The sequence below is a fragment of the Chaetura pelagica genome, unplaced genomic scaffold, assembly GCF_000747805.2.
Source record: "Chaetura pelagica isolate M959 unplaced genomic scaffold, ChaPel_1.0 scaffold370, whole genome shotgun sequence".
NCBI lineage: Eukaryota > Metazoa > Chordata > Aves > Apodiformes > Apodidae > Chaetura > Chaetura pelagica.
In genome coordinates this window covers 155,838-171,713 of record NW_009951939.1, presented here as the reverse complement: position 1 = coordinate 171,713, position 15,876 = coordinate 155,838, and the positions used below count along the sequence as shown (strand labels likewise).

The 15,876-nt window shown below is 47.4% G+C and overlaps 1 protein-coding gene across 1 annotated transcript in view; it reads left to right on the top strand.

Annotated features, from left to right (window-relative positions):
- Nucleotides 1-12,462, top strand: part of SMAD7 (SMAD family member 7) — a 31,872-nt gene extending 19,410 nt beyond the window's left edge. Inside the window, exon 3 of the mRNA XM_009996553.1 lies at nucleotides 11,759-12,462. Within this exon, the coding sequence (XP_009994855.1) occupies nucleotides 11,759-12,297 (539 nt within the window). The 3' untranslated portion in view covers nucleotides 12,298-12,462. The remainder of the gene's footprint in view (nucleotides 1-11,758) is intronic.
- The last annotated feature ends 3,414 nt before the right edge of the window (nucleotides 12,463-15,876 follow it).

Genomic DNA, 15,876 nt, shown 5'->3' with positions numbered 1-15,876 from the left:
GGGGGTGGGGGGCTCATAGAGAGGAAGGGGGGGGAAGAGAAGAATCCCGGCACACATCTGGGTATTAGGTATCCCTTTGGAAATTCTAGAGTGCTCTGCTTCAGTTTTTATGAAGGTCTTTACAAGGTTTTTTAACGTGCAGCCCACAGAGCTGCATGTTGTCCCTGTGTTGTGTGTCCCCCCCCTGCTCTGGGACATCGCTGGCTACCAGGCAACCTTCCCCCTTAGCTTTATTTTTAATTACAAAAGCATTTTAAGGCCTTCATCCTTTAAAACCAAACTTGGTGGCTGCGTTGAAGGAGGTCTGTGACCCCCCCAGGGCTGGTGTAGCCTCTGGTGGCTTCAGCATCCATGGAAAGGTTGATGGTGTCATAGGAGCCTCCAGCACAGCCCAAGCCAGGAGAGAGGGATTTTTTTGGCAAGCTCATCCTCAGGTGTGATTTGCCTCCTTGTAAGTCAGGAGCTCTTTGTGTGCTGGTTTCTTCTTCTCAGAAGGTTTCTGGTTGAGATCTGGGTTGGATGTATGGGTGGAGAAGAGGTGTGTCTTGGAAGTGTGGAGGTGTTGGCTCATCTCCTGGAGCTGGGGCTGGTACCAGCCCTGAGTTGCTCGAGGGTCGCATGGCAACATCTCCTGAACTCTGACTTGGGCTTCTTGCATTTCCCAGAGGAGCCTCTTGGCTCTTTGTCATTAAAATGTGATTATTCTGAGTTGCTATCAAGGCAGGAGAGGAGGGCAGAGGGTGCTGTGATGGCCTCTGAGTCAGCAGGTCCTCCCAGGGCAACCTCACCTGTGTCAGAGCACAGAAGCAGGGACCTGTGCAGCAAAAATAGGATTTCTGAGGATTTTCCATGTGGGACCCACGTTCTCACACCTGTCTGGGTGGCCTTAGGGTCTTCAAAACCCCATGGATGCTGACAGCACCCCTCAGGAAGGGTGTCCCCTCTTGAGTCATGCCTTTGTCCCTCCCAACCATGTTAGGTTGGAGCCTGGGGAAGGGATTCCCGTCCTACTGCTTTTTGGAAACAAGGGAAAAGTTTTCCCACACCTTTTTTGGAGGGGTGCAGGAGGAGAGGCAGATAAAGAAGGTTCTTTTAAATGAAAACTTCAAAAAAAATTAAACTGCCTGTATACTAAACAACAGCAAAGAGGCCCATTTACTGTAAATATTATGAATGGATTTGGCTGCCTTCTCCATCCCCACCCTTCCTCCAAGGCTTTTTCTCTTGAGCTGAGTCAAAATTGGGCCTTCAGACAGCAGGGTACTCTATAATTTGCATGGCTGATGAGGCCTGAAGCCTGGTGTGGAGGAAGCTGGAGTCAGCTGGCTCCTCTCTAACCACTGGAGACAGGCAGACAGGCATTTTTGGTGTGTGCCTGGGTGTTATTATTTAATTTTTTTATTCATTTCTGGGCCCCCCTTCCCCTCCCCTTGCAGCCTTGCTGGGAGTTTGAAGAAAATGGGCACACAAAATAGTTCTTCTCTTCTTGGGTCATTTTTAGCCATGTTAATTGATTAATCACCATAATTAGACCGTAGCAGTGACTAATAGGATGTTTATGAATCAAATTTCTGGTTTGGTGGACTCTGTGAACTCAGGAGTTGCACTTTGGCTCTTTCTTTGCCATCTCCTCCCCCCCCTTTCCCAGTCCTGCTGCTCCTTCTGTGCAGGGGACACTGGGGACCTGGCACAACTTCCCACATATACCTTGGTCACCCCATATTTTTCAAGCTTGGGCAACCTTGACATATGCCATACCCATACCTGCTCTTGAGGCTTTGTAGGTCTGCAACAACCTAGGTCTGCTCCCAAGGACCCTTTCTGGGTTTGTTTTCTTGCTTTTGTGTCCCAGCCCTGAATTAACTCTCAAAGATCAGGGCTGGGTTCCAGGTTGGGAGATGGTTGAGTGGAGGTGCCACCAAGTTGGGGTGGGAAACTTAGGAGATGTCCTCAGGGATCAGTCATCTCTACCCACCATATAACCTGACCTCATTTTTTTGTCCTGATTTCACAAGAGGGTTTCCCAGCCATGGTGAAGGTGATGGAAGTTCTCAGTTGGGTCACCATGGGACTGTGCAGAACACTCCCCAGCTCGTAGGTCACTGCTAAGATGACTCTGAACCAAAGGCCTAGCTACAAATGCCAGGAAATATCACTCTTTTCCCTGATGGCTCCTCCTAAATTTTCTCCTCTGGGTCCCAATCAGACTTTAAAAAGGTTTAAAATCAATCGGCAACATCTCAGATTCTGGGTACCAGCCCTTAGAAAAGTGCAGCAAACTGAACTTTTGGGTGGTGGTGGTGGGGTGAACATTTATTTTCATACAAGGTTAATTTCTTTAGCTAAGAGCAAAGAGCGATTTAAGTGATTGGGTGGACAACTCGTTAATAAATTAAAGAAATAATCTTAAGGCTCTTCAGCCTTGCATGACTATAGGTGGAGTAATAAGAGCTGCCTAATTAGGCGTAGACACAAATTTATGGTCTAGCCTGTCAATCCTCAGATTAAGGGCTCTATAAGTACCTACTGACACGATGGGCTGTAATGGCTCCTGAAGAGATGTGATAGTCTATCCTGTCAATAATCTATGGATTAAGGACTCCCTAAGTACATGTTGACGTGACTGACTGTCCCAGCTCTTTGGGGCTCTTGCCTTGGTGTGGTGGAAGGACCTCACGGGCCACCTTGGGTGGTGGCATCCCTATAGTAGGTTAAGAATTTATTTTCTCTGCAAACAACAGGAGCTTAACACATGACCATCCTCTAAATTAGCCTTTCAGAAATCATCTCAGCCATCAAAAGCAGGGAGAGGGGGGTTGAGGAAGCTGAAGCTGTCTAGCTAGGCCTTGTGTGCAGGGAGGTATAAAAGGGTTTTGGGGCAAACATTGCTATGGATGGTGTCTCCAGGCTTGCCCACAAGCTCCATTAAAGGCACAAAGACCCTTTTTCTGCAGCAGGATCTATCCTTTAATTTGGATTCTTTGCTTTGCTTTGCTTTTGCAAAGCATACCTGGAAATTTGGCTTTGAAGGCTTTTTCTTGGGGATTTTTTTTCTGTCTGTTCCCTGTCTCAAGTAGCCTGTAAATTACTGAGAGACTAGAAAGGAAGTGAATTTTCCCTTTTTGGTGCCCCTTTTTCTTTACTTGTCATGCTCAGTCTTCTCCTCACATGAATGTAATAAGCATTTGCTTCTGGAGGAAGAGTTCAGGGGTGTCTTTTTCCTGAGATCCTACAAAAAAACCCACTTGTCATTAACACAAGGGGCAAAAAAGAGACCTGCAGTAGCCCAAGCTGCTCAGAGGACCCTCCAGAAGACCATACAGAAACCCATCAAGCCTTCTGGGTTTTGTGTCTCCATCTCTCTAGGAGAAGATGAGGGCCATAGTTCTGCCCTGGGCTTGCAAATGCCACTTAAGGTCAACCAAGAGAGATTACAGGGTGCGAGACACACTGAGCTTGGTCTCAGCCTTGGCCCTGACCAGATGACATGTGCTGTCACCAGGCCAGCCCATTTTTTTTTTTTGTCTTCAAGCACAGATGCCCTCCATGTGCACTGCTGGGTAAAGGATGGACCAAGGTTTCATCTGCTCATTGGTGTTGCCCACATTGCTTGTTTTCCAGCAGAAAGCTGCCTTCTTGGAAGCCAAGGAGGGATCTTCTCACCACCCAGCTGGGTCTCCTTGCCTTCCCCAGGAGCCCACATCTGAGGCATGATCCTTTTAGGAAAGGTCCATAAGACCCATCTTCTGGTGCTGTGATTTCTTGGTGGACATTAACATGAATTTATCCGTTGCCTTGACCTGTTGGTTTGGTGGTCGTGTGTACAGTGTCACCTCTGCAGGTGGCCCAGGTGAAGGTGCCACAAAACCTGAGCAACCTGATCTAGTTGAAGATATCCCTGCTCATTGCGGGGTGGGATTGGACTAGATGGCCTTGAAAGGTCCCTTCCAACCCAGACCATTCTGTGATTCTATGCAAACGAGGAGATTTCTGTCAGCAGTTCAGGGTAGATGATGCCATGGTGAGTACTGAGCCAAGGTTGATGTTTGGTGGGAAATCCAGCCTCAGGGGTCACAGCAGTGAGGAAGCAGGGTGGGGTGAGAAGTGGTGAGAAGTTTAGGAAGAGCACAAGGAGGGAAATAAAAGGTTAACCCTCCCCCTAGAAAAATAATCTTAAAGTATGAATCCATAGTTGGAGACACTTCTACAGTTGGATCGTTTAATTGCCTCCTAATCCTGAAATCTCAGAGGAAAGTTGCAATTTCAGGCATTTAAAAACCTAACCAGGAGCTGCCCAGTATTCCCAGTTTCAGAGAGGAGTTGTTATTGTGGCAGATCCCAGTGACAATCCAGCTAGTTCTTGACTTGATCCAATGGGAGTAGCCCCGGCGGGTGGGATCGCTCAGCGTGTGCTAAACTTGCTGTTTTCTTTAGGGGCCCGTTGATTACAGGAAAACCTTTTAGTTATGTCAAAACAAAACAAAGCAAAACAAAAGCTCCCCAACCCACCTCCCCTCTCCCTTCATGAACTTGGCATCAGGACAAGGCCAAGATCTGAAAGCTGGCCAGGAACTGCATTGATTTTGGTGGGTTTTTGTTTGTTTGTGGTTTTTGGGTTGTCAGGTTGTTTTTGTTGGGTTTTGTTTTGTGTGGGTTTTTTTCCCAGTTAAAATCAGTTTTTCCAAAATTTTTAATACTTCCAAAAAAAGAACTTTTTCTTCCCAAACTCCTTTTGAAACTTCTGGAGCTCAGAAAGAAAAAAGTGTAGACTCACATACTGGTTTGGGTTGGAAGGGACCTTGAGGATCATCTAGTTGCAACCTCCCTGCTGTGGCCAGGGGCACCTTCCACTAGACCAGATGTAGAGATGATGTGGTTTCATCATCTTCAAAGTGTTCATGTGTTAAGGAGAAAAGCCCCACCAGAGATTTTCTGCCACTTGCAGGCCATGTGAGATGTGAGTCCTGCCACAGCTTGGAAGAACCAAGCTTGGGCCTGTTATGGATAAATTTGTGTGTTTCCATACACAACTTCATCTGGACCTCCTTGGTTTCAGCAGCTTTTAATTTTTAGGGATTATTGCTCTGGTGTCCCATCCTCCAGGATTTTTGAATGGTTGTAGCATTTTCTGTTGCATCCCCAGAGCAGGATGATGCCTGGCTAGCGTGTGCACATCCAAAGCTAGAAGAATCCTGACTGTGGCCTTTTATTGAGGAATTTTGAACAGGACTTGATGGTGGTGAGAGCCAAGGCAAGCGGTGGGAAACCTCCAAGCCTCTCATGCTGGTTGGCAAGTTGCTGGGAAGGTGGTTTCTGGGGGGACACTCCATCATCTCCAAGGGATGCATTGGTAAAAGTCAAGACAGCCATTCCAGGAGGGTGCAGAGAAGGGCCACAAGGATGACCAGAGGACTGGAGGACCTGCCATATGAGTAGAGGCTGAGAAAACTGGGTTTGTTCAGCCTTGAGAAGAGAAGGCTTCAGGGGAGACCTTATCACCATGTTCCAGTACTTAAAGGGTGGCTCCCAAGAAGATGGAGACTCTATTTACAAGGAGTCACATGGAAAAGACAAAGGGTCATGGGCACAAGTTGCTCCTGGGGAGATTCTGATTAGACACAAGAGGTAATTATTTACCATGAGGACAGTTAAACATCGGAATTCCCCCACATTGGACAGTGACAAGTCTCAGCTTGACAGGGTGCTGAGCCACCTCCTATCAACTAGAGTAGCACCTAGAAAGGTGTGACCAGATGATCCTTGAGGTCCCTTCCAACCTGGCATTCTAGGATTCTAGGATCATCCACCCCAGACTTCCAGAAAACATTGCTCCAAAGACTTTGGGGGTATCAAACCATTGCCCTAATTTCTCCCTTTCATGCAGAAATGGGCTCTGACAGCCTCTCTCTGTAGACCCAACGATGAATGATCAATACGACCAATTCTCGAAATTCCTGAGGGTGGCCTCACTTGATTTTCAGCCATTTCTATATATTTCCTTATTTTTTTCCACAAAAAGCCTGGACAATGTGCTGGGGGGGGGGGGAGGGGGGAGCCTGAGAGAGCCCCTTAGGCAAGGCCTTAATGCAAACCATGGAAATGAAATAATAACCCAACGATAGCAGCAACTGGAGAGATGCTTAATAACGGAATAATAGCCTGGAAGTTTATGGTATTTAAACATGATCATTGTTTGCTGGAATATGAGAATGCTCTCAGTTTGCTGGGATATTTCCAGGCATTTAGAAAGGGATTGTGTTTGCTCCAAGGAGCTCGTAAAAGTGATGCTTGTGATTCCCAAACCCTGAGAATCCCAAAGTGTTTTTCGGGTGTTTTCTGGGCAGTCACACACCAGGGTGTGTTGAGGGTGATGGGGCCACAGATTTCATAGAATCATAGAATGGTGAAGGTTGGAAGTGACCTGAAAGCTCATGAGGTTCCAACCTCCCTGCTATGAGCAGGGACACCTCCCACCAGACCAGGCTGCACAAGCCTCATCCAACCTGACCTTGAACACCTCCATGGATGGGGCAGCCACAGCTTCTCTGGGCAACCTGTTCCAGCACCTTTCTACCCTCATGGTGAGGAATTTCTTCCTGATGTCTAACTTAAATCTCCCCTGTTTCAGTTTAAAATCATCACCCCATGTCCTATCACTGCCCTCTCTGGTGAAAAGTCCCTCCCTAGCTTTCCTGGAGCCCCTTCAGAATTGTAGAATCATTAAGGTTGGAAGGGACCTCAAAGGCCATCAATCCCCAGCCCCCCTGCCATGAGCAGGGAACCCACCCACTAGACCAGGCTGCACAAACCTCATCCAACCTGGCCTTAAAAACCTCCAGGGATGGGGCATCAACAACCTCCCTGGGCAACCCATTCCAGTTCCTCACCACCCTTAGAGTGAGGAATTTCTTCTGATATCCAACCTAAATCTCCCCTCTCTCAGTTTAAAACCATCACCCCTTGTCCTATCACTGTCTTCTCTGACGAAAAGCCCCTCCCCAGCTTTCCTGGAGCCCCTTCAGGCACCGGAAGGTGCTCTAAGGTCTGTTTCCTGGCATCTGGGGGTTTTTTGTGGTGTGAGTTTGCAGCAGGAGGAGATGAGAGTTAGACTGTGAATCCAGATTAATCCCTTGGGAGATTTTGAGGCAAAATCAATGTATTTTCTTTATTTACCCGGAACTGTGAATCATTGCCACCAAAAAAAAAACAACCAACAAAAATTTTTGGGGCAAAATTCCATCACTTCAGGAAGCATCTGTGTCATTTTTTCCCTCCTCTCCTGCCTGGGGTGATGCCACCAGCTTTTCCCCACCCCTTTTCCTGGCAGATGCCAGAAGCAGGGGGGTGGGTGGGATGGAGGAGGCTCCTCCAGGATCCCAACAACCGGGAAAAGCAGCTTCGGTGGCGGCTGCTGAGGAGGCCTGATCCTGGTTATCCAAGCTCAGGCTTTATATTCTCATGGCTTTTGGACTAGACAGGCAGTCAACAGCCCAACCCCACCAATGGAAGAGGCTCTGGCATATTTATACTCTTTGCTGGCATTGGTTCATTCAAAAAGAAAAAAAGGGAAAAGAGGAAAAAAAATAATCCCGGATTACCTAGGACTGGTCCTTGAGGTCTGGTCACCCCATGTCATTGAAAAACCTTGTGGGATTCATTCATGAACTTCCAGCCTTCCATAAAGGTCTGTTCATTCATAGCCAAGACAGTTGTTTTTGTTTAGGGTTTTGTTTTTTTTTAATATATATATATTTTTTTTAATTCCAAGTTGTTTTTTGTTTCTTTTTGCTTCAAGTTCTTTTTAAAATCTGCCAATTCAATAAGGTTTCATAAGCACCCACGAGCTGCTTTTTAAGTGGTCTTCCCTAATGCAAGCACAAAGAGCAGGTGAAAAACTTCTTCACTCCCACCTCCTCCTGAAAGGGATGTTTGGATGTCCAGCTAAATACAAACCTACAGGAATTTTTACCAGGGTTAATTTTTCCTCCAGAATTCCTTCAACTGCTGTAAAACACAAGAGCCAAGAGCATTGTTGGCATTGGTGGGCAGGGTGCAGTGGAGGTGAGGTGTTGGGTGGCCAGGGTGGAGGTGGGTCCAGAAGCATCTTCCCCCTTGACTGAGGAGCGTTATCCCCCTGGATCCTGGGAGATCATCCCCTTGGACCAGGGGAATTATCCCCTTGGATTCAGGAGCATCTTCCCCCTTGACTGAGGAACATTGTCCCCCTGGATCCAGGAGCATTATGGCTCCCTGGATCCTGAGGGATCATCCCCTTGCACCAGGGGAATTATCCTCTCGGATCAAGGAGCATCATCCCCCTGGATCCAGGAGCATATCCTCCGCCCCCAGATCTGGGGCATTTTCCCCCCATGGATCTTTGGACACCATTCCCCTGGATTCAGGAGCATCTCTGCTCCCCTGGATCCAAGAACATACTTGGCCCTGGATCCAAGAGCATTTTCCCTCCATGGATCCTGGGGCATCATCCCCCTGGATCCAGGAGCATCCCCCATGCCCCTGAATCCAGAGTATTTTCCCCCCATGGATCCTGGGACACCATTCCCCTGGATCTAGAAGCAATATTTCCTCCCTGGATCCAGGACACCCCTGCCAATATCCAGGAGCTTTCCTTCCACCTAGATTCATATGCATCACAGCCCCAGATCCAGGAGCATCCCCCCCCAAGATTCCTCTTATCTCCCAGGGAAACACTGTCCTGGGGGTGCTTCTTGCCCTGCCAGGAGCACCCTTGGGTGAAGGGCACCCCATTTGGCTTAGGGGGGAGGTAACCCCAGCCACCAAGCCTGTCCCCCCTCAGTACCGGCTTTCACCAGGATACAGGGTTCTCCACAAGAAAATCTCGGAAGGCACCAACAAGGGGGGACAAACCAGGGCATACCTTGATAGATACTGTCCCAGGGATCACCCCCCCCACTGCCAGGACCCCATCCCTGGATTCACCCAGAATGGAGGGTCCCTATTTGTTGTGGACAAGTTCTCCATGAGACAGCAGAGTTTTTGTGGCCAAGAAGGACAATGGTATCTTGGGGTACATTAAGAAGAGTGTGTCCAATAGATTGAGAGAGGTTCTCCTCTAACTCTGCCCTAGTGAGACCTCACCTAGAGTGTTGTGTCCAGTTCTGGGCTCCCCAGTTCAAGAGGGACAGGGATCTACTGGAGAGAGACCAACAAAGGGCTATAAGGATAATGAAGGGACTGGAACATCTGTCTGATGAGGAAAGGCTGAGAGACCTGGGGCTGTTCAGTCTAGAGAGGAGAAGACTGAGGGGGGATCTAATTAATGTCTATCAATACATGAGGGCATCAAGAAGGCAGGGACAACCTCTTGTCACTTGTGCCCTGTGACAGGACAAGGGGCAATGGATTCAAACTTGAGACCAGCAAGTTCCACCTCATCATGAGGAAGAACTTCTTTCCTGGGAGGGTGACAGAGCCCTGGGACAGGCTGCCCAGAGAGGTTGTGGAGTCTCCTTCTCTGGAGACTTTCCAGATCTGTCTGGATGCCTTTCTGAGGGATCTGCCCTAGATTTGGTCCTGCTCTGGCAGAGGGGTGGACTTCATCATCTTCAGAGGTCCCTTCCAACCCTGGCCGTTCAGTGATGCTGTGATTCTGGGCTGTACACGGGCCCATTTTTAGTAGCTGCCTCCAGCAACTGGAGAAATATTTTCCCTGCTGGCAGGGAAATGAGGAAATTCAAAGTGTGTGGCTGGGTTTGCTTTTTTTAATTCCATTTTTTGGTGTTTTATTTATGTATTTATTTATTTTGCTTTTTAAAAGCACAGTGCAGGGCTTGAAGCACCATGAGGAGGGGGGAGAAGAAAAACCTCCCTGTGCTGGGGAAATGGGCTTAGAGAAAACAGGGCAGGCAGCAATTCTGGGGTGGGGTGATGGGGTTTGGGGTTTTGGAGAGATTTGGGGTGCTGGGTCTCCCCCACTCCGGTGGTGCAGGGGATGGTTTTGGTAGGAATCACTAATAGACATTCTCAACTTGATTTTTGTTCTTTAAAATACAGTTTGGGTTGGTGTTATTTTTATTAACGATGATTTGGTCTAATGAGGAGCAGCTGAGGGAGCTGGGGGTGTCCAGCCTGGAGCAAAGGAGGCTGAGGGGACACCTGCTGGCTCTGCAACTGCCTGAGAGGAGGTTGGAGCCAGGGGGGTCGGGCTCTGCTCCCCAGGAACAAGGGATGGGACAAGAGGAAATGGGCTCCAGTGGTGCCAGGGGAGGTTGAGATTGGATCTTGGGCAGCATTTCTTGCTGGCCAGGGTTGTCAGGCCCTGGCCCAGGCTGCCCAGGGCAGGGCTGGAGTCCCCATCCCTGGAGGGGTTTCCAAGCCGTGTAGATGTGGTGCTGAGGGCCATGGGTCAGTGGTGGCCTGGGCAGGGCTGGGGGAATGGTTGGACTGGATGATCTTGGAGGTCTTTTCCAACCTTGATGATCCTATGATTCTGTGATCCTAATTCTAGAGATGAATAGTTCCCAAGTCTTAACATGCCTACAGAGGCTTGAAGGAATCATCTCTCATGAAAAGGGTTTTTTTTCCTATTCCTCACCACCACCCCCACCTCCCACTCCCCTCATGGTTTTTCCTCATGGCTCACCCGGGCTAACTACTGGCAAGGAAGTGAGAGGAACACATTTCTGGAATTTTTGGAGGGGTTTTTTTAGGGTATTTTTGTGGACTTCTCTGGGAATGACCAGATGGTTTGGGTTGGAAGGGACTGTAAAGATCATCTAGTTCCAGGTGTGAGGTGTCTGGTCCCTACCCTGCCACTGTTTGATGGTGCTTCCTGCAGGTTGGGGCTTCATCCAACATCTCCATCCTTTCCATCACCCAGGCTCTGATTACAAGCAGGGAAGAGCCCCATGAACTAGAGCAAGCAAGTCCTTGTCACCTCCATGGGGTGACCTTCAGTGTGCTTTTCTAAACAGCACCTCATTTGTTTTTTTGGCATCTTCACAGGAGGTATTTATGGAAATGGATCCATGATCTGGTGGATGGAAATAAGGGGTTGCAGGGTGTTTGGTCCTGCTGGAGGCAGCTGGCTGCAGCATCTCATCCTCCTCTGTTGGCACTGAAGGTGGTCCTGGTGAAGGTTTAGGTGAGGGATGGCTGCGCCATGGATGCTGCTTGTGTGTCTCAAGCCACTTCTGAAGGTGGACCTGGTAATTTAGGACCCATAATTCCAACCAGAGCTAGGCACTCAAGCAACATAGGAGCCCTCCAGACCAGAGTCAACTGAAATGGTGGCCTTATCATGTGGCTTTTGGAAATGATTCATGTGCATTGGTGTGTGCATGGAGACCATCATGAATCACAGAATTACCTTGGTTGGAAAAGACCTTCAAGGTCATCAAGTCCAACTGTTGACCTAACACTGATAAGTCTTTAACTAAACCGTATCCCTCAGTTCTGTCTGTATGACTCCTAAATGACTTCAGTGACTCCACCACTGCCCTGGGCAGCCTGTTCCAATGCCTTTTGGGGAAGAAACTCCTTCTAATATACAATCTAAACCTTTCCTGACACAACTTGAGGCCGTTTCCTCTTGTTCTATCACATCAAACTTCATTGAGCAGACCCACCTCTTTCTAACCTCCTTCAAGGTAGTGGTAGAGCACGAGGAGGTCACGAGCAGTCAAGGACCTTCCAGTGTTGTGGAACCTTTCAACCTTTTGGGTTGTATTCCTGCCCCCAGTGCTTAAATTTCTCCTTCCTTGTTTTCCTTCTATAGATTCCCAAGTTCTTCAGGAGCCCGGGGATCGATCACACTGGTGCGTGGTGGCATACTGGGAAGAGAAGACTCGTGTGGGTCGGCTGTACTCTGTCCAAGAGCCCTCCCTGGATATCTTCTATGATCTACCTCAGGGGAATGGTTTCTGCCTCGGACAGCTCAACTCAGACAACAAAAGCCAGCTGGTGCAGAAGGTCCGGAGCAAGATTGGCTATGGCATCCAGCTCACCAAGGAAGTGGACGGCGTGTGGGTGTACAACCGCAGCAGTTACCCCATCTTCATCAAGTCGGCCACACTGGACAACCCCGATTCCAGGACGTTGTTGGTTCACAAAGTGTTCCCGGGTTTTTCCATCAAGGCTTTTGACTACGAGAAGGCCTACAGCTTGCAGAGACCCAACGACCACGAGTTCATGCAGCAACCATGGACCGGATTTACTGTCCAGATCAGCTTTGTGAAAGGCTGGGGCCAGTGCTACACCAGACAGTTCATCAGCAGTTGCCCGTGCTGGTTGGAGGTTATTTTTAATAACCGATGACTCGAGACAGAGTAGACTCATGACATTTATACTACTTTGCTGCTATTATTTCCTTCTGAGTGCTTGCTTTTCATGCAACCTTTTTGGGTTTTTGTTTCGTTTTGTTTGTTTGTTCTGTTTGTTTTTCCCTGTGTTTTTTTGAGGAATAGCTTATGGGAAGATTTTTTTCTTTGTTAATTTTTATTTTATTTTTTATTTGTTTTGCCTTGGGGTATTTTGATAACTCTTTTCTTTTTTTTTCGAAGTGTGAATGACCAATTACTCAGAAGGGCAAGGGAAGGGTGCAAGGGGAGGGGGATGGATGGATGGATGGTGGATGGATTGCACATGATAATTATTTCACACCTCTGAAAGGATTATCCAGTGCAACCATCCCCGGGTTTGGAAGCCACATGCTACATGTTACAGCTCCTTCTCTTGGATGAAACAACAAGATACCTGTTATTTTTTTAATTTTTCTCCCCTTTTGCTGCCAGCCACCCCCCGGTGACGGTGACACTGAGAGCCCTTCCCCAGCGGTGCTAAACCCCACGTTGCTGCTGAAGGATGGTGCAAAATCTCCCCACCCGGATCTTTCAACCCACCCTTTTCATTTGTATTTATTTATTTTTTTTGGTCTTGTTGCTGGGTTCATGTCTCATCCCTGTGTTCATCCTTCCACTGCTTTGTTGGTTTGGTTTTTTTGTGTTCCTTCTTTTTATGGTCATGGATTGAGAAGACAACAACCTCGTGCTTCATCGCTCGAGCCCGAAGCGCGAAGCGACAGAAGCTGAAGCCTCAAAAGAAAATGCTAAAAAAACCACCCCATCAAAATCAACAAACCAAATGAAAAAAACAAAAGGGGAAAAAAAAGAAGTGTTCACAATAGCTGGGCTGTTGTCACCTGCTTCCATCAGGTTATCCCGGTACCATCCTATCTGGAAATGCAGTTGTGCTTTTCATTTCTTCTTGAATTCATACACAAGTATGATACTTTTACACTGTTCTTAGCTCAATGAGCATGTTTAGATCTTAACAGAAGCTATTTTTCTAAAGATAAAGGTTTAAATGAACAAGAGAGCATCTTCATTGGAACTTTTAGCATTGTAGTGCTTTGGAAAACAAAAAACAACCAACATAACAAACCACACACACACACATACAAAAAAGGACTCCTTGAACCTCCTCCCTTGTGAGATTTATTAAAGAAAAAAAAAGTATTTTATGTTATATATAAATATATTATTACTTGTAAATACAAAGACGTTTTATAAGCATCATTATTTATGTATTGTGCAATGTGTATAAACGAGAAGAGAAAAAATAAGATGCACTTTGCTTTAATATAAATGCAAATAACAAATGCCAAATGAAAATGGAAAAAAGAGAAAAAAAAAAGAACAACAAAAAAAGAACATGAGATTGGTGTTTCCTTTTTTTTTTCTTATGGATGTTTTTCATCCAGATGAATGTTTTGGGTTTTGTGTTTTTGTTTTTTTTTCTAAAGGAGTTTTATGTTCCATTAAAAAATAAAAACCTACACTTGATCCCAGGTTGTGGCAAGTGGCTTTTTCAGTGTGGCAAGAAAGATGCTGCTCTAGGTGGGGCCCATGTGGGGTTGATGGTGGGAACACTTCACCCCAGTCTTGTGTGGGACTTCTCCAGTGTGGGTAGCATCCAGATTGGGTCACTCCTGAGTTTTGGGTTCCTTTGGGCTGATTTGGTGCACCCAATGAGTCCAAGTCTGGAGGGGTTAGTTGGATCTGGGCAGGTTGCACAGGGATGCCCAAAATCATCTGGGGTATTCTTGCTACTCCTGTTTCTCATTGTTTCAACTTGAAAGAACCATCCTGCTCCCATTTGACACTCCTCCAGTCCCTGAGATACCAGGGGAGGCCAAGCTTCTGCTCTGTGCTGGGACACAGGTGGCCTGTGCCACCAAGTGTGGAGGAAAACATGGGGAGAAGGGGAGAAAACCAGTCCTTGGTGGGTTTTCCTCAACTATTACCTGTCTTCCTCATCTCCCATGCCTCTGGAATTAAAGATTTTTTTTCCTTTTGCCCCACCCTGCCTTCAGACCTTCACAGCTCCACTGCATGGAGAAGGTCCCTGAAGCCTCTTGTGGATAGGGACCTTGATTGGAACCACCAGACTCCTGGAAATGGAAGGATTTGAAGAGGTAGAAGGTCCAGAAGGGCTTGTAAGCTTCCTCCCTGCCAAAGCATCTCAACACCAGGAATGTGACTTCCAGCCTCTGCTGTCCTTCATGTGGTTGATAGCAGTAGATCAGGCTTTGTGGACATCTGGACCAGATTCACTCAAGGCTATACCTTTCTGTTCAATATTGGCCCAACCCAGAAGGATTTATTGAGATACTATATCTGGTTTGCTCTGAATGGACTGTGCCTTCAGCTGTATTCATGTCATGGAGCCCATGAACCAGCTTCAAAATGGTTTGGGATCATGACTGAGTGTGGTTTGCATGGCAGTTTCAATTTCCAAGCTCTCACCTCATCCTTCATGTGAGAGTCAGCATGGAAGGCTTGAGGACATGATGGATGCACCCACCCTGCCTTGCTTGATAAGCAACACAAGATACCTGGAAGGGCAGATGTTGGGACAGTGGCACCTACACTATAATTTGGCTCCTTTTCTTTCCATTCTGTGCCAGCAGACTTGAAATACCCAGAAACTACATCAAACCTTCTCCATTGGTCCAGCAGCCAAACTGGCATTGATGGTTTGCATCAGAAGCTGAAGAAAGAGTGCACCCACCCATGTCCTCAACATCCACCCAGGCAACCCAGCATGAAAGGCCCAGCAGATGAGGAATAAAGCAGGAGAGTTTATTGCAAAACTGCCTGTTGACTCCTCTGAGCTTTTGTAGCATTTCTCTGAAGGACTATGGACCTTGGGTTAGAAGGTTCTCTCTAGATCTAGGAGCCACCGGGTCAGTGGTCACACTAGAGTTATGGTCAGCTGCCTGAGAAGTTGGCTTTTATTTTAGAGTACCCAAAGGGTAGAGAAAGTTGGGACTCACTCATACTTCTCCTCCCCTCTCCAAGCTGTTGTGCTGGCAACTAAAGTGTGGTTCTTTATCCAGAAGAGATGAGATGAGGGCTTGTCTTTGAGGTACCACACCAAAGTAGCAGCAAGCCATGTAGGCACACCAGAGATGTTTTGCAGATGTATTCACCTTATTCCATGAAGTGGGTACCACCTCATGTTGGTTAAAGCCCCAAAACTTTGAGATCTGGGCTCTTGTCCCTGCTTGTTGGCCCATGAGATGTGACCTAATCATCTAGCCTTGTTTCTCAGGTGTCACAGTTTGACTCAGGTCCGACAACAATGCTCTCGATCCCCTCCCCCTCCCACCCAGGTAGGGAAGGAGAGAGAGAAAAAGAGAGAGACTTGGCTGGATTGAAAACTAAACTACACAGTTTTAATTAAAACACTAATGAATCATACAAGAAAATATATACAATTATGTACAGATATGTTCAGGAATGGGCAAAAGCCTCTCGCCTCCCCCCACCCCAGCAACTCCCACAGCACTTCCCTGAACTGGGAAGAGTCCCGAGGAATCCCGAAGCTGCTGCT